The sequence below is a fragment of the Oncorhynchus nerka genome, linkage group LG6 (genome assembly GCF_034236695.1).
Source record: "Oncorhynchus nerka isolate Pitt River linkage group LG6, Oner_Uvic_2.0, whole genome shotgun sequence".
Classification (NCBI taxonomy): Eukaryota; Metazoa; Chordata; class Actinopteri; order Salmoniformes; family Salmonidae; genus Oncorhynchus; species Oncorhynchus nerka.
Genome location: NC_088401.1, coordinates 19,188,925 through 19,207,661, shown reverse-complemented (window position 1 = coordinate 19,207,661; position 18,737 = coordinate 19,188,925). Strand labels below are relative to the sequence as shown.

The window sequence follows — 18,737 nt, the reverse complement described above, 5'->3', positions numbered from 1 at the left end:
GCAGAACACACACACACTGAGGCAGAATACACACACACTGAGGCAGAACACATACACACTGAGGCAGAACACACACACACTGGGGCAGAACACACACACACTGAGGCAGAACACACACACACTGAGGCAGAACACACACACACTGAGGCAGAACACACACACACACAGAGGCAGAACACACACACACAGAGGCAGAACACACACACACTGAGGCAGAACACACACACACTGAGGCAGAATACACACACACTGAGGCAGAACACATACACACTGAGGCAGAACACACACACACTGGGGCAGAACACACACACACTGAGGCAGAACACACACACACTGAGGCAGAACACACACACACTGAGGCAGAATACACACACACTGAGGCAGAACACACACACACACTGAGGCAGAACACACACACACTGAGGCAGAACACACACACACTGAGGCAGAACACACACACACACAGAGGCAGAACACACACACACAGAGGCAGAACACACACACACAGAGGCAGAACACACACACACTGAGGCAGAACACACACACACTGAGGCAGAACACACACACACTGAGGCAGAACACACACACACTGAGGCAGAACACACACACACTGGGGCAGAACACACACACACTGAGGCAGAACACACACACACTGGGGCAGAACACACACACACTGAGGCATAACACACACACACTGAGGCAGAACACACACACACTGAGGCAGAACACACACACACTGAGGCAGAACACACACACACTGAGGCAGAACACACACACACTGAGGCAGAACACACACACACTGAGGCAGAACACACACACACTGAGGCAGAACACACACACACTGAGGCAGAACACACACACACTGAGGCAGAATACACACACACAGAGGCAGAACACACACACACACACTGAGGCAGAACAGACACAAACAGAGGCAGAACACACACACACTGAGGCAGAACACACACACACTGAGGCAGAACACACACACACTGAGGCAGAACACACACACAGAGGCAGAACACACACACACAGAGGCAGAACACACACACACTGAGGCAGAACACACACACACTGAGGCAGAATACACACACACTGAGGCAGAACACATACACACTGAGGCAGAACACACACACACTGGGGCAGAACACACACACACTGAGGCAGAACACACACACACTGAGGCAGAACACACACACACTGAGGCAGAATACACACACACTGAGGCAGAACACATACACACACTGAGGCAGAACACACACACACTGAGGCAGAACACACACACACTGAGGCAGAACACATACACACTGAGGCAGAACACACACACACTGAGGCAGAACACACACACACACTGAGGCAGAACACACACACACACACTGAGGCAGAACACACACACACACCGAGGCAGAACACACACACACACTGAGGCAGAACACACACACTGAGGTAGAACACACACACACTGAGGCAGAATACACACACACAGAGGCAGAACACACACACACACACTGAGGCAGAACAGACACAAACAGAGGCAGAACACACACACACTGAGGCAGAACACACACACACTGAGGCAGAACACACACACACTGAGGCAGAACACACACACACACTGAGGCAGAACACACACACACTGAGGCAGAATACACACACACTGAGGCAGAACACATACACACTGAGGCAGAACACACACACACTGGGGCAGAACACACACACACTGAGGCAGAACACACACACACTGAGGCAGAACACACACACACTGAGGCAGAATACACACACACTGAGGCAGAACACACACACACTGAGGCAGAACACACACACACTGAGGCAGAACACACACACACTGAGGCAGAACACACACACACTGAGGCAGAATACACACACACACAGAGGCAGAACACACACACACAGAGGCAGAACACACACACACAGAGGCAGAACACACACACACTGAGGCAGAACACACACACACTGAGGCAGAATACACACACACTGAGGCAGAACACATACACCTTTCATACCTTTCAGCAGGGAACAATACCCAGGGGGCCACTCTCTCTCTCTGTAGCCGTGAAAGTGACCCGGTCGGGCGAGGGGAGAGGAGAGGAGGTGTAGCATGACCTAGGGGTCCAATTCAGTCCAGTCTGAGTGTCTATATCCTGTAGTAACAGAATGTGAGCAGATGGACTGGAGTCACGTTTCCCACATCCTGACATTTCTCTCACCCTCCAACCCACCTCAAACCACCTCAACCACTCTCCACCCCTCTCCACCCCCTCAACCTGTCTCCACCCCCTTCACCCCCTCAACCACTCTCCACCCCTCTCCACCCCTCAACCTGTCTCCACCCCTTCACCCCCTCAACCACTCTCCACCCCTCTCCACCCCCTCAACCTGTCTCCACCCCCTTCACCCCCTCAACCACTCTCCACCCCTCTCGACCCCCTCAACCACTCTCCACCCCTCTCCACCCCCTCAACCTGTCTCCACCCCCTTCACCCCTCAACCCCCTCCACCCCTCAACCCCCTCCACCTTTCTCCACCACCCTCAACCCCTCTCCGCCCCTCTCCACCCCCTCAACCTCTCTCGACCCCTCTCCACCCCCTCAACCCCTCTCCACCCCAGTTAACACTGGGGGCTATGAGCTAGTTAAACTGGGGGGCTATCAGCTAGTTAACACTGGGGGCTATCAGCTAGTTAACACTGAGGGTGGGGTGGGGGTATCAGCTAGTTAACACTGGGGGCTATCAGCTAGTTAACACTGGGGGCTATCAGCTAGTTAACACTGGGGGTGGGGTGGGGGCTATCAGCTAGTTAACGCTGGGGGGCTGTCAGTTAGTTAACACTGGGGGTAGAGCTATCAGTTAGTTAACACTGGGGGTAGAGCTATCAGTTAGTTAACACTTGGGGCTATCAGCTAGTTAACACTGGGGGCTATCAGCTAGTTAACACTGGGGGTAGAGCTATCAGTTAGTTAACACTGGGGGCTATCAGCTAGTTAACACTGGGGGTGGGGTGGGGGCTATCAGCTAGTTAACACTGGGGGCCGTCAGTTAGTTAACACTGGGGGTAGAGCTATCAGTTAGTTAACACTGGGGGCTATCAGTTAGTTAACACTGGGGGCTATCAGTTAGTTAACACTGGGGGCTATCAGCTAGTTAACACTGGGGGCTATCAGCTAGTTAACACTGGGGGCTATCAGTTAGTTAACACTGGGGGCTATCAACTAGTTAACACTGGGGGCTATCAGTTAGTTAACACTGGGGGCTATCAGTTAGTTAACACTGGGGGCTATCAGCTAGTTAACACTGGGGACTATCAGTTAGTTAACACTGGGGGCTATCAGCTAGTTAACACTGGGGGCTATCAGTTAGTTAACACTGGGGGTGGGGTGGGGGCTATCAGCTAGTTAACACTGGGGGCTGTCAGTTAGTTAACACTGGGGGTAGAGCTATCAGTTAGTTAACACTGGGGGTAGAGCTATCAGTTAGTTAACACTTGGGGCTATCAGCTAGTTAACACTGGGGGCTATCAGCTAGTTAACACTGGGGGTGGGGTGGGGGCTATCAGCTAGTTAACACTGGGGGCTATCAGCTAGTTAACACTGGGGGCTATCAGCTAGTTAACACTGGGGGCTATCAGTTAGTTAACACTGGGGGGCTATCAGTTAGTTTACACTGGGGGCTATCAGTTAGTTAACACTGGGGGCTATCAGCTAGTTAACACTGGGGGCTATCAGTTAGTTAACACTGGGGGCTATCAGCTAGTTAACACTGGGGGACTATCAGTTAGTTAACACTTGGGGCTATCAGCTAGTTAACACTGGGGTGGGGTGGGGGCTATCAGCTAGTTAACACTGGGGGCTGTAAGTTAGTTAACACTGGGGGCTATCAGCTAGTTAACACTGGGGGTAGGGTGGGGGCTATCAGCTAGTTAACATGGGGGCTATCAGCTAGTTAACACTGGGGGCTATCAGCTAGTTAACACTGGGGGGCTATCAGCTAGTTAACACTGGGGGTGGGGTGGGGGCTATCAGCTAGTTAACACTGGGGGGCTATCAGCTAGTTAACACTGGGGGTGGGAGCTATCAGTTAGTTAACACTTGGGGCTATCAGCTAGTTGACACTGTGAGTGGGAGCTATCAGCTACTTAACACTTGGGGCTAACAGCTAGTTAACACTGGGGGTGGGAGCTATCAATTAGTTAACACTTGGGGCTATCAGCTAGTTAACACTTGGGGCTATCAGCTAGTTGACACTGGGGGTGGGAGCTATCAGTTAGTTAACACTTGGGGCTATCAGCTAGTTAACACTTGGGGCTATCAGCTTGTTAACACTGTGAGTGGGATGGGGGTATCAGCTACTTAACACTGGGGGCTATCAGCTAGTTAACACTGGGGGTGGGGTGGGGGCTATCAGCTAGTTAACACTGGGGGCTATCAGCTAGATAACACTGGGGGCTATCAGCTAGTTAACACTTGGGGGCTATCAGCTAGTTAACACTGGGGGCTATCAGCTAGTTAACACTGGGGGCTATCAGCTAGTTAACACAAGACTCCATTAATGCTGGGGGTGAGGGATATCAGCTAGTTAACACTGGGGGTGGGGGCTATCAGCTAGTTAACACTGGGGGCTATCAGCTAATTAACACAAGACTCCATTAATGCTGGAGGTGGGGGATATCAGCTAGTTAACACTGGGGGTGGGGGAGCTATCAGCTAGTTAACGCTGGGGGTGGGGGGCTATCAGCTAGTTAATGCTGGGGGTGGGGGGCTATCAGCTAGTTAACACTGGGGTGGGGGGCTATCAGCTAGTTAACGCTGGGGGTGGGGGCTATCAGCTAGTTAACACTGGGGGTGGGGGGCTATAAGCTAGTTAACATTGGGGGCTATCAGCTAGTTAACACTGGGGGCTATCAGTTAGTTAACACTGGGGGTGGGGTGGGGGCTATCAGCTAGTTAACACTGGGGGCTGTCAGTTAGTTAACACTGGGGTAGAGCTATCAGTTAGTTAACACTGGGGGTAGAGCTATCAGTTAGTTAACACTTGGGGCTATCAGCTAGTTAACACTGGGGGGCTATCAGCTAGTTAACACTGGGGGTGGGGTGGGGCTATCAGCTAGTTAACACTGGGGGCTATCAGCTAGTTAACACTGGGGGCTATCAGCTAGTTAACACTGGGGGTGGGAGCTATCAGTTAGTTAACACTTGGGGCTATCAGCTAGTTGACACTTTGAGTGGGAGCTATCAGCTACTTAACACTTGGGGCTATCAGCTAGTTAACACTGGGGGTGGGAGCTATCCATTAGTTAACACTTGGGGCTATCAGCTAGTTGACACTGTGAGTGGGAGCTATCAGCTACTTAACACTTGGGGCTAACAGCAGTTAACACTGGGGGTGGGAGCTAACATCAATTAGTTAACACTTGGGGCTATCAGCTAGTTAACACTTGGGGCTATCAGCTAGTTAACACTGGGGTTGGGGCTATCAGTTAGTTAACACTGGGGCTATCAGCTAGTTAACACTTGGGGCTATCAGCTTGTTAACACTGTGAGTGGGATGGGGGTATCAGCTACTTAACACTGGGGGCTATCAGCTAGTTAACACTGGGGTGGGGTGGGGGCTATCAGCTAGTTAACACTGGGGGCTATCAGCTAGTTAACACTGGGGGCTATCAGCTAGTTAACACTTGGGGGCTATCAGCTAGTTAACACTGGGGGCTATCAGCTAGTTAACACTGGGGACTATCAGCTAGTTAACACAAGACTCCATTAATGCTGGGGGTGAGGGGATATCAGCTAGTTAACACTGGGGGTGGGGGGCTATCAGCTAGTTAACACTGGGGGCTATCAGCTAATTAACACAAGACTCCATTAATAACACTGGGGGTGGGGGATATCAGCTAGTTAACGCTGGGGGTGGGGGGCTATCAGCTAGTTAACGCTGGGGTGGGGGCTATCAGCTAGTTAACACTGGGGGTGGGGGGCTATAAGCTAGTTAACATTGGGGGCTATCAGCTAGTTAACACTGGGGGCTATCAGTTAGTTAACACTGGGGGTGGGGTGGGGGCTATCAGCTAGTTAACACTGGGGGGCTGTCAGTTAGTTAACACTGGGGTAGAGCTATCAGTTAGTTAACACTGGGGGTAGAGCTATCAGTTAGTTAACACTTCGGGCTATCAGCTAGTTAACACTGGGGGTGGGGTGGGGGCTATCAGCCAGTTAACACTGGGGCGCTATCAGCTAGTTAACACTGGGGGCTATCAGCTAGTTAACACTGGGGTGGGAGCTATCAGTTAGTTAACACTTGGGGCTATCAGCTAGTTGACACTGTGAGTGGGAGCTATCAGCTACTTAACACTTGGGGCTATCAGCTAGTTAACACTGGGGGTGGGAGCTATCAATTAGTTAACACTTGGGGCTATCAGCTAGTTAACACTGGGGGCTATCAGCTAGTTAACACTGGGGGCTGTCAGTTAGTTAACACTGGGGGCTATCAGCTAGTTAACACTGGGGTAGGGTGGGGGCTATCAGCTAGTTAACACGGGGCTATCAGCTAGTTAACACTGGGGGCTATCAGCTAGTTAACACTGGGGGCTATCAGCTAGTTAACACTGGGGGTGGGAGCTATCAGTTAGTTAACACTTGGGGCTGTCAGCTAGTTGACACTGTGAGTGGGAGCTATCAGCTACTTAACACTTGGGGCTAACAGCTAGTTAACACTGGGGGTGGGAGCTATCAATTAGTTAACACTGGGGGGCTATCAGCTAGTTAACACTGGGGGTAGGGTGGGGGCTATCAGCTAGTTAACACGGGGGCTATCAGCTAGTTAACACTGGGGGGCTATCAGCTAGTTAACACTGGGGGGCTATCAGCTAGTTAACACTGGGGGGCTATCAGATAGTTAACACTGGGGGTGGGAGCTATCAGTTAGTTAACACTTGGGGCTGTCAGCTAGTTGACACTGTGAGTGGGAGCTATCAGCTACTTAACACTTGGGGCTAACAGCTAGTTAACACTGGGGGTGGGAGCTATCAATTAGTTAACACTTGGGGCTATCAGCTAGTTAACACTTGGGGCTATCAGCTAGTTGACACTGGGGGTGGGAGCTATCAGTTAGTTAACACTTGGGGCTATCAGCTAGTTAACACTTGGGGCTATCAGCTTGTTAACACTGTGAGTGGGATGGGGGTATCAGCTACTTAACACTGGGGGCTATCAGCTAGTTAACACTGGGGGTGGGGTGGGGGCTATCAGCTAGTTAACACTGGGGGCTATCAGCTAGTTAACACTGGGGGCTATCAGCTAGTTAACACTTGGGGGCTATCAGCTAGTTAACACTGGGGGCTATCAGCTAGTTAACACAAGACTCCATTAATGCTGGGGGTGAGGGGATATCAGCTAGTTAACACTGGGGGTGGGGGGCTATCAGCTAGTTAACACTGGGGGCTATCAGCTAATTAACACAAGACTCCATTAATGCTGGGGGTGGGGGATATCAGCTAGTTAACGCTGGGGGTGGGGGGCTATCAGCTAGTTAACGCTGGGGGTGGGGGCTATCAGCTAGTTAACACTGGGGTGGGGGCTATAAGCTAGTTAACATTGGGGGCTATCAGCTAGTTAACACTGGGGGCTATCAGTTAGTTAACACTGGGGGTGGGGTGGGGGCTATCAGCTAGTTAACACTGGGGGGCTGTCAGTTAGTTAACACTGGGGGTAGAGCTATCAGTTAGTTAACACTTCGGGCTATCAGCTAGTTAACACTGGGGGTGGGGTGGGGGCTATCAGCTAGTTAACACTGGGGCGCTATCAGCTAGTTAACACTGGGGGGCTATCAGCTAGTTAACACTGGGGGTGGGAGCTATCAGTTAGTTAACACTTGGGGCTATCAGCTAGTTGACACTGTGAGTGGGAGCTATCAGCTACTTAACACTTGGGGCTATCAGCTAGTTAACACTGGGGGTGGGAGCTATCAATTAGTTAACACTTGGGGCTATCAGCTAGTTAACACTGGGGGCTATCAACTAGTTAACACTGGGGGCTATCAGCTAGTTAACACTGGGGGCTATCAGTTAGTTAACACTGGGGGCTATCAGTTAGTTAACACTGGGGGCTATCAGTTAGTTAACACTTGGGGCTATCAGCTAGTTAACACTGGGGGCTATCAGCTAGTTAACACTGGGGGCTATCAGTTAGTTAACACTGGGGGCTATCAGCTAGTTAACACTGGGGGACTATCAGTTAGTTAACACTGGGGGTGGGGTGGGGGCTATCAGCTAGTTAACACTGGGGGCTGTCAGTTAGTTAACACTGGGGGCTATCAGCTAGTTAACACTGGGGGTAGGGTGGGGGCTATCAGCTAGTTAACACGGGGGCTATCAGCTAGTTAACACTGGGGGCTATCAGATAGTTAACACTGGGGTGGGAGCTATCAGTTAGTTAACACTTGGGGCTGTCAGCTAGTTGACACTGTGAGTGGGAGCTATCAGCTACTTAACACTTGGGGCTAACAGCTAGTTAACACTGGGGTGGGAGCTATCAATTAGTTAACACTTGGGGCTATCAGCTAGTTAACACTTGGGGCTATCAGCTAGTTGACACTGGGGTGGGAGCTATCAGTTAGTTAACACTTGGGGCTATCAGCTAGTTAACACTTGGGGCTATCAGCTTGTTAACACTGTGAGTGGCATGGGGGTATCAGCTACTTAACACTGGGGGCTATCAGCTAGTTAACACTGGGGGTGGGGTGGGGGCTATCAGCTAGTTAACACTGGGGGCTATCAGCTAGTTAACACTGGGGGCTATCAGCTAGTTAACACTGGGGGCTATCAGCTAGTTAACACTGGGGGCTATCAGCTAGTTAACACAAGACTCCATTAATGCTGGGGGTGAGGGGATATCAGCTAGTTAACACTGGGGGTGGGGGCTATCAGCTAGTTAACACTGGGGGCTATCAGCTAATTAACACAAGACTCCATTAATGCTGGGGGTGGGGGATATCAGCTAGTTAACACTGGGGGTGGGGGGCTATCAGCTAGTTAACGCTGGGGGTGGGGGGCTATCAGCTAGTTAACGCTGGGGGTGGGGGGCTATCAGCTAGTTAACACTGGGGTGGGGGGCTATCAGCTAGTTAACGCTGGGGGTGGGGGGCTATCAGCTAGTTAACACTGGGGGTGGGGGGCTATAAGCTAGTTAACATTGGGGGCTATCAGCTAGTTAACACTGGGGGCTATCAGTTAGTTAACACTGGGGGTGGGGTGGGGGCTATCAGCTAGTTAACACTGGGGGCTGTCAGTTAGTTAACACTGGGGGTAGAGCTATCAGTTAGTTAACACTGGGGGTAGAGCTATCAGTTCGTTAACACTTGGGGCTATCAGCTAGTTAACACTGGGGGTGGGGTGGGGGCTATCAGCTAGTTAACACTGGGGGCTATCAGCTAGTTAACACTGGGGGCTATCAGCTAGTTAACACTGGGGGTGGGAGCTATCAGTTAGTTAACACTTGGGGCTATCAGCTAGTTGACACTGTGAGTGGGAGCTATCAGCTACTTAACACTTGGGGCTATCAGCTAGTTAACACTGGGGGTGGGAGCTATCAATTAGTTAACACTTGGGGCTATCAGCTAGTTAACACTGGGGGCTATCAGCTAGTTAACACTGGGGGCTATCAGTTAGTTAACACTGGGGGCTATCAGTTAGTTAACACTGGGGGCTATCAGCTAGTTAACACTGGGGGCTATCAGTTAGTTAACACTGGGGGCTATCAGTTAGTTAACACTGGGCGGCTATCAGTTAGTTAACACTTGGGGCTATCAGCTAGTTAACACTGGGGGGCTATCAGCTAGTTAACACTGGGGGGCTATCAGTTAGTTAACACTGGGGGCTATCAGCTAGTTAACACTGGGGGCTATCAGTTAGTTAACACTGGGGGCTATCAGTTAGTTAACACTGGGCGGCTATCAGTTAGTTAACACTTGGGGCTATCAGCTAGTTAACACTGGGGGCTATCAGCTAGTTAACACTGGGGACTATCAGTTAGTTAACACTTGGGGCTATCAGCTAGTTAACACTGGGGGTGGGGTGGGGGCTATCAGCTAGTTAACACTGGGGGGCTGTCAGTTAGTTAACACTGGGGGGCTATCAGCTAGTTAACACTGGGGGTAGGGTGGGGGCTATCAGCTAGTTAACACGGGGGCTATCAGCTAGTTAACACTGGGGGGCTATCAGCTAGTTAACACTGGGGGGCTATCAGCTAGTTAACACTGGGGGGCTATCAGCTAGTTAACACTGGGGGTGGGAGCTATCAGTTAGTTAACACTTGGGGCTATCAGCTAGTTGACACTGTGAGTGGGAGCTATCAGCTACTTATCACTTGGGGCTAACAGCTAGTTAACACTGGGGGTGGGAGCTATCAATTAGTTAACACTTGGGGCTATCAGCTAGTTAACACTTGGGGCTATCAGCTAGTTGACACTGGGGGTGGGAGCTATCAGTTAGTTAACACTTGGGGCTATCAGCTAGTTAACACTTGGGGCTATCAGCTTGTTAACACTGTGAGTGGCATGGGGGTATCAGCTACTTAACACTGGGGGCTATCAGCTAGTTAACACTGGGGGTGGGGTGGGGGCTATCAGCTAGTTAACACTGGGGGCTATCAGCTAGTTAACACTGGGGGCTATCAGCTAGTTAACACTTGGGGGCTATCAGCTAGTTAACACTGGGGGCTATCAGCTAGTTAACACTGGGGGCTATCAGCTAATTAACACAAGACTCCATTAATGCTGGGGGTGGGGGATATCAGCTAGTTAACACTGGGGGTGGGGGGCTATCAGCTAGTTAACGCTGGGGTGGGGGGCTATCAGCTAGTTAACGCTGGGGGTGGGGGGGCTATCAGCTAGTTAACACTGGGGTGGGGGGCTATCAGCTAGTTAACGCTGGGGGTGGGGGGGCTATCAGCTAGTTAACACTGGGGGTGGGGGGCTATAAGCTAGTTAACATTGGGGGCTATCAGCTAGTTAACATTGGGGGTGGGGGGCTATCAGCTAGTTAACCCTGGGGGTGGGGGGCTATCAGCTAGTTAACGCTGGGGGTGGGGGGCTGTCAGCTAGTTAACACTGGAGGTGGGAGGGCTATCAGCTAGTTAACACTGGGGGCTATCAGCTAGTTAATGCTGGAGGTGGGGGGCTATCAGCTAGTTAACACTGGTGGTGGGGGCTATCAGCTAGTTAACACTGGGGTGGGGGGCTATCAGCTAGTTAACACTGGGGGTGGGGGGATATCAGCTAGTTAACACTGGGGGCTATCAGCTAGTTAACACTGGGGGTGGGGTGGGGGCTATCAGCTAGTTAACACTGGGGGGCTATCAGCTAGTTAACACTGGGGGGCTATCAGCTAGTTAACACTGGGGGTGGGAGCTATCAGTTAGTTAACACTTGGGGCTGTCAGCTAGTTGACACTGTGAGTGGGAGCTATCAGCTACTTAACACTTGGGGCTAACAGCTAGTTAACACTGGGGGTGGGAGCTATCAATTAGTTAACACTTGGGGCTATCAGCTAGTTAACACTTGGGGCTATCAGCTAGTTGACACTGGGGGTGGGAGCTATCAGTTAGTTAACACTTGGGGCTATCAGCTAGTTAACACTTGGGGCTATCAGCTTGTTAACACTGTGAGTGGGATGGGGTGTATCAGCTAGTTAACACTGGGGGTGGGGGGGCTATAAGCTAGTTAACATTGGGGGCTATCAGCTAGTTAACACTGGGGGTGGGGTGGGGGCTATCAGCTAGTTAACACTGGGGGCTGTCAGTTAGTTAACACTGGGGGTAGAGCTATCAGTTAGTTAACACTGGGGGTAGAGCTATCAGTTCGTTAACACTTGGGGCTATCAGCTAGTTAAGACTGGGGGTGGGGTGGGGGCTATCAGCTAGTTAACACTGGGGGCTATCAGCTAGTTAACACTGGGGGCTATCAGCTAGTTAACACTGGGGGTGGGAGCTATCAGTTAGTTAACACTTGGGGCTATCAGCTAGTTGACACTGTGAGTGGGAGCTATCAGCTACTTAACACTTGGGGCTATCAGCTAGTTAACACTGGGGGTGGGAGCTATCAATTAGTTAACACTTGGGGCTATCAGCTAGTTAACACTGGGGGCTATCAGCTAGTTAACACTGGGGGCTATCAGTTAGTTAACACTGGGGGCTATCAGTTAGTTAACACTGGGGGCTATCAGCTAGTTAACACTGGGGGCTATCAGTTAGTTAACACTGGGGGCTATCAGTTAGTTAACACTGGGGGCTATCAGTTAGTTAACACTTGGGGCTATCAGCTAGTTAACACTGGGGGCTATCAGCTAGTTAACACTGGGGGCTATCAGTTAGTTAACACTGGGGGCTATCAGCTAGTTAACACTGGGGGACTATCAGCTAGTTAACACTTGGGGCTATCAGCTAGTTAACACTGGGGGTGGGGTGGGGGCTATCAGCTAGTTAACACTGGGGGCTGTCAGTTAGTTAACACTGGGGGCTATCAGCTAGTTAACACTGGGGGTAGGGTGGGGGCTATCAGCTAGTTAACACGGGGCTATCAGCTAGTTAACACTGGGGGCTATCAGCTAGTTAACACTGGGGGCTATCAGCTAGTTAACACTGGGGGCTATCAGCTAGTTAACACTGGGGGTGGGAGCTATCAGTTAGTTAACACTTGGGGCTATCAGCTAGTTGACACTGTGAGTGGGAGCTATCAGCTACTTATCACTTGGGGCTAACAGCTAGTTAACACTGGGGGTGGGAGCTATCAATTAGTTAACACTTGGGGCTATCAGCTAGTTAACACTTGGGGCTATCAGCTAGTTGACACTGGGGTGGGAGCTATCAGTTAGTTAACACTTGGGGCTATCAGCTAGTTAACACTTGGGGCTATCAGCTTGTTAACACTGTGAGTGGCATGGGGGTATCAGCTACTTAACACTGGGGGCTATCAGCTAGTTAACACTGGGGGTGGGGTGGGGCTATCAGCTAGTTAACACTGGGGGCTATCAGCTAGTTAACACTGGGGGCTATCAGCTAGTTAACACTTGGGGGCTATCAGCTAGTTAACACTGGGGGCTATCAGCTAGTTAACACTGGGGGCTATCAGCTAATTAACACAAGACTCCATTAATGCTGGGGGTGGGGGATATCAGCTAGTTAACACTGGGGGTGGGGGGGGCTATCAGCTAGTTAACGCTGGGGGTGGGGGGGCTATCAGCTAGTTAACACTGGGGTGGGGGGCTATCAGCTAGTTAACGCTGGGGTGGGGGCTATCAGCTAGTTAACACTGGGGGTGGGGGCTATAAGCTAGTTAACATTGGGGGCTATCAGCTAGTTAACATTGGGGGTGGGGGGCTATCAGCTAGTTAACCCTGGGGGTGGGGGGCTATCAGCTAGTTAACGCTGGGGGTGGGGGCTGTCAGCTAGTTAACACTGGAGGTGGGAGGGCTATCAGCTAGTTAACACTGGGGGCTATCAGCTAGTTAATGCTGGAGGTGGGGGGCTATCAGCTAGTTAACACTGGTGGTGGGGGGCTATCAGCTAGTTAACACTGGGGTGGGGGGCTATCAGCTAGTTAACACTGGGGGTGGGGGGATATCAGCTAGTTAACACTGGGGGTGGGGGGGGACTATCAGCTAGTTAACACTGGTGTTAACAATCTGTCTCTATTGTAACTCCAGACTCTGTCTCTATTGTAACTCCAGATTCTGTCTCTATTGTAACTCCAGACTCTATCTATATTGTAACTGCAGACTCTGTCTCTATTGTAACTCCAGACTCTATCTATATTGTAACTGCAGACTCTGTCTCCACAGTAACACAAGACTCTGTCTCTATTGTAACTCCAGACTCTGTCTCTATTGTAACTCCAGACTCTGTCTCTATTGTAACTCCAGACTCTGTCTCTATTGTAACTCCAGACTCTGTCTATATTGTAACTCCAGACTCTGTCTCTATTGTAACTCCAGACTCTGTCTCTATTGTAACTCCAGACTCTGTCTCTATTGTAACTCCAGACGCTGTCTCCACAGTAACACAATACTCTGTCTATATTGTAACTCCAGACTCTGTCTCTATTGTAACTCCAGACTCTGTCTATATTGTAACTCCAGACTCTGTCTCTATTGTAACTCCAGACTCTGTCTCTATTGTAACTCCAGACTCTGTCTCTATTGTAACTCCAGACTCTGTCTCTATTGTAACTCCAGACTCTGTCTCTATTGTAACTCCAGACTCTATCTATATTGTAACTCCAGACTCTGTCTCTATTGTAACTCCAGATTCTGTCTCTATTGTAACTCCAGACTCTGTCTCTATTGTAACTCCAGACTCTGTCTCTATTGTAACTCCAGACTCTGTCTCTATTGTAACTCCAGACTCTGTCTCTATTGTAACTCCAGACTCTGTCTCTATTGTAACTCCAGACTCTGTCTATATTGTAACTCCAGACTCTGTCTCTATTGTAACTCCAGACTCTGTCTCTATTGTAACTCCAGACTCTGTCTCTATTGTAACTCCAGACGCTGTCTCCACAGTAACACAATACTCTGTCTATATTGTAACTCCAGACTCTGTCTCTATTGTAACTCCAGACTCTGTCTATATTGTAACTCCAGACTCTGTCTCTATTGTAACTCCAGACTCTGTCTCTATTGTAACTCCAGACTCTGTCTATATTGTAACTCCAGACTCTGTCTCTATTGTAACTCCAGACTCTGTCTCTATTGTAACTCCAGACTCTGTCTCTATTGTAACTCAGACGCTGTCTCCACAGTAACACAATACTCTGTCTATATTGTAACTCCAGACTCTGTCTCTATTGTAACTCCAGACTCTGTCTATATTGTAACTCCAGACTCTGTCTCTATTGTAACTCCAGACTCTGTCTCTATTGTAACTCCAGACTCTGTCTCCACAGACAGAATCCACATCAGCAGGGTGAAATGTCTGTACCCTCATGTTTTTCTGTTTTCTTGTGTGTTCATGATTTGCTCAGGAGTTGTGTGTGCAGTGTTGCTTTTGTGTGACTGTTGGTATGGTTGTGATGTGTTCAGGATGTGGTCGTGGTTCTGAATAGGTCATGACACGATTGTGTTGAGTTCATGATTGGTTGGTGGTTGAGATAAGAAAATAGTTTTAGTTGTGGTTGAGTTCATGATGTACCTGTTTTCTGAACACTGAATGCAAGTTGACCATATACCAGAAGCAGACATTGCTTCTGTGTCACGTTGCTTTTATGAGACGGTTTTTATGGTTGTGACGGTGTGTGTTCATGTCTCCAGTTTCCTGACCAGGAGTTGACCCCAGACCAGAGGAACATAGTGTGGAACAGCAGACAGGGCTTCCTCATCCACAGCCCCACCTACTTCTACATCGGCCTGTTCTCCTGCAAGACCTCTGTCAACGGGACCACGCACTCCCTCAATTACCTCACACACAGACAAGGTGATCACACATGCACATGCAGGCACACACACACACAAACACACACGCCTAATGAAAAAAATCCAGTAAATTCTATAAATTGCAAATATTCAAATATCTTTATCTCCACTCCTGTCCCAGTGAATAAGATCATGAAGGTATATCTGAACAGTACCAGTCCAGTGCAGTCTCTACAGGGGGACAGTCTGGCCATCAACTGTACTGTGACTGCAGAGTGGAACAGCAGAGTGTCCATCAGCTGGGACTACCCTGGACAGGTAGGACCTCATGAAGAACACTACAATTATGGCATACACTACTAAGAAGTGCACTATGTTACAGTATGCAAAACTTTTACTATATCTGAATAATATCTCCACCTCTCCCCTCCCTCCCTCTCTCCATATTTCTCTACCTCTCCCCTCCCTCTCTCTCTCCATATTTCTCTACCTCTCCCCTCCATCTCTCTCTCCTTCTTTCTCTACCTCTCCCCCTCCCTCTTTCTGTCTGACTTTCTCTATCTCTCCCTGTCCGTCTCACTATCTCCATCTTACTCTACCTCTCCCTGTCCGTCTCACTATCTCCATCTTACTCTACCTCTCCCTGTCCGTCTCACTATCTCCATCTTACTCTACCTCTCCCTGTCCGTCTCACTATCTCCATCTTACTCTATCTCTCCCTGTCCGTCTCACTATCTCCATCTTACTCTGTCTCTCCCTGTCCGTCTCACTATCTCCATCTTACTCTATCTCTCCCTGTCCGTCTCACTATCTCCATCTTACTCTATCTCTCCTGTCCGTCTCACTATCTCCATCTTACTCTATCTCTCCCTGTCCGTCTCACTATCTCCATCTTACTCTATCTCTCCCTGTCCGTCTCACTATCTCCATCTTACTCTATCTCTCCCTGTCCGTCTCACTATCTCCATCTTACTCTATCTCTCCCTGTCCGTCTCACTATCTCCATCTTACTCTATCTCTCCCTGTCCGTCTCACTATCTCCATCTTACTCTACCTCTCCCTGTCCGTCTCACTATCTCCATCTTACTCTACCTGACCCCTTCCTCCCTCTCTCCTTCTTTCTCTACCTCTCCCCTCCCTCTCTCTCTCCATATTTCTCTACCTCTCCCCTCCATCTCTCTCTCCTTCTTTCTCTACCTCTCCCCCTCCCTCTTTCTGTCTGACTTTCTCTATCTCTCCCTGTCCGTCTCACTATCTCCATCTTACTCTACCTCTCCCTGTCCGTCTCACTATCTCCATCTTACTCTACCTCTCCCTGTCCGTCTCACTATCTCCATCTTACTCTATCTCTCCCTGTCCGTCTCACTATCTCCATCTTACTCTATCTCTCCCTGTCCGTCTCACTATCTCCATCTTACTCTATCTCTCCCTGTCCGTCTCACTATCTCCATCTTCCGTCTCTATCTCCATCTCCCTGTCCGTCTCACTATCTCCATCTTACTCTATCTCTCCCTGTCCGTCTCACTATCTCCATCTTACTCTATCTCTCCCTGTCCGTCTCACTATCTCCATCTTACTCTACCTCTCCCTGTCCGTCTCACTATCTCCATCTTACTCTACCTGACCCCTTCCTCCCTCTCTCCTTCTTTCTCTACCTCTCCCTGTCCCTCTCTCTCTCCATATTTCTCTACCTCTCCCTTCCCTCTCTCTCTCCTTCTTTCTTTCTTTCTTTCTTTCTTTCTTTCTTTCTTTCTTTCCCTCCCTCCCTCCCTCCCTCCCTCCCTCCCTCTGTCTTTCTCCACCTCTCCCCCTTCCTCTCTCTATCCATCTCTCCCCCTTTCTCTATCTCTCTCCATCTTTCTCCACCTCTCCCCTTCCTCTCTCTCTCTTCTTCTTTCTCTACCTCTCCCCTCCCTCTCTCTCTCCTTCTTCCTCTACCCCTCCCTCCCTCCCTCTTATATCTGAATAATATCTCTACCTCACTGCCTCCCTCCCTCTCTCCATATTTCCCTCCCTCCCTCCCTCTCTGTCTTTCTCTACCCCTCCTCCCTTTCTCTCCCCTCAGGCCAACAGGTCAGCCATAGTCAGTAGGTGGATCATGGCCAGTAAATTTCACATGGTGTTCTACAGTATTCTGTCCATCCCCAAACTCCACCGCTCTGACAGAGGGCTTTATATCTGCCGAGTGACCAGTGGACCGGTCAGTCGAGAGACTAACGTATCTGTCACAGTCTATGGTGAGTCAAAATAAACGTAATACTTCCCACCTCTGTGACAAATTCATTAATGAGGAAATTCATTGATGGTAAACACCCACTTCTGCAGTAAGAATACGAATCACAACCCTCCCCTGTATCACTATCTGTAATATGTCATTAATGCGTGATATCCTCTCTCTCTCTCTCTCTGTGTGTGTGTGTGTGTGTGTGTGTGTGTGTGTGTGTGTGTGTGTGTGTGTGTGTGTGTGTGTGTGTGTGTGTGTGTGTGTGTGTGTGTGTGTGTGTGTGTGTGTGTGTGTGTGTGTGTGTGTGTGTGTGTGTGTGTGTGTGTGTGTGTGTGTGTGTGTGTGTGTGTGTGCGCGCATGCTTGCCTGTCTGTTTATCCTCCCAGACCGTCCCTTTATCCGTCTGAAGCCCAGACAGGGGGCTGTAGTGGAGGCTCATGCAGGACAGAAGTCATACCGTCTCTCCCCCAAACTACGAGCTTTCCCTGCCCCAGAAGTCATCTGGTAAGAACTTACAGACTGTCAGCTAGCCTGCACACTATCCTACACTACCTTACACACTATGCTACACTATCCTACACCATCCTGCACTATCCTACACCACCATAAACTATCCTAAACTACCCTACACTACACTACACTACCCTACACTACCATATACTACCCTACACTATCATACACTATCCTACACTATCATACACACTATCCTATACTATCCTACACTATCCTACACTATCACACACCACCCTACACTGCCCTACACTAATCTACACTATCCTACACTACCCTACACTATCCTATACTATCCTACACTACCCTACACTACCCTATACTATCCTACACTACCATACACTATCCTATACTACCCTACACTACCCTATACTATCCTACACTACCATACACTATCCTATACTACCCTACACTACCCTATACTATCCTACACTACCTTACACTACCCTACACTACCCTACACTACCCTATACTACCCTATACTATTGTACTCTACCCTACACTACCCTACCCTACACTACCCTACACTATCCTACACTACCCTACACAACCCTATACTATCGTACACTACCCTACACTACCCTAATACTA

At 49.7% G+C, this 18,737-nt stretch overlaps 1 protein-coding gene across 3 annotated transcripts in view; it reads left to right on the top strand.

Annotated features, from left to right (window-relative positions):
- Positions 1-18,737, top strand: part of LOC115130123 (vascular endothelial growth factor receptor 1-like) — a 90,907-nt gene that overhangs the window by 18,656 nt on the left and 53,514 nt on the right. For all 3 annotated transcript variants that reach the window (XM_065019353.1, XM_065019354.1, XM_065019355.1), the window contains 4 exons: positions 15,311-15,473; positions 15,594-15,730; positions 17,478-17,649; positions 18,023-18,140. In XM_065019353.1, the coding sequence (XP_064875425.1) occupies positions 15,311-15,473; positions 15,594-15,730; positions 17,478-17,649; positions 18,023-18,140 (590 nt within the window). The remainder of the gene's footprint in view (positions 1-15,310; positions 15,474-15,593; positions 15,731-17,477; positions 17,650-18,022; positions 18,141-18,737) is intronic.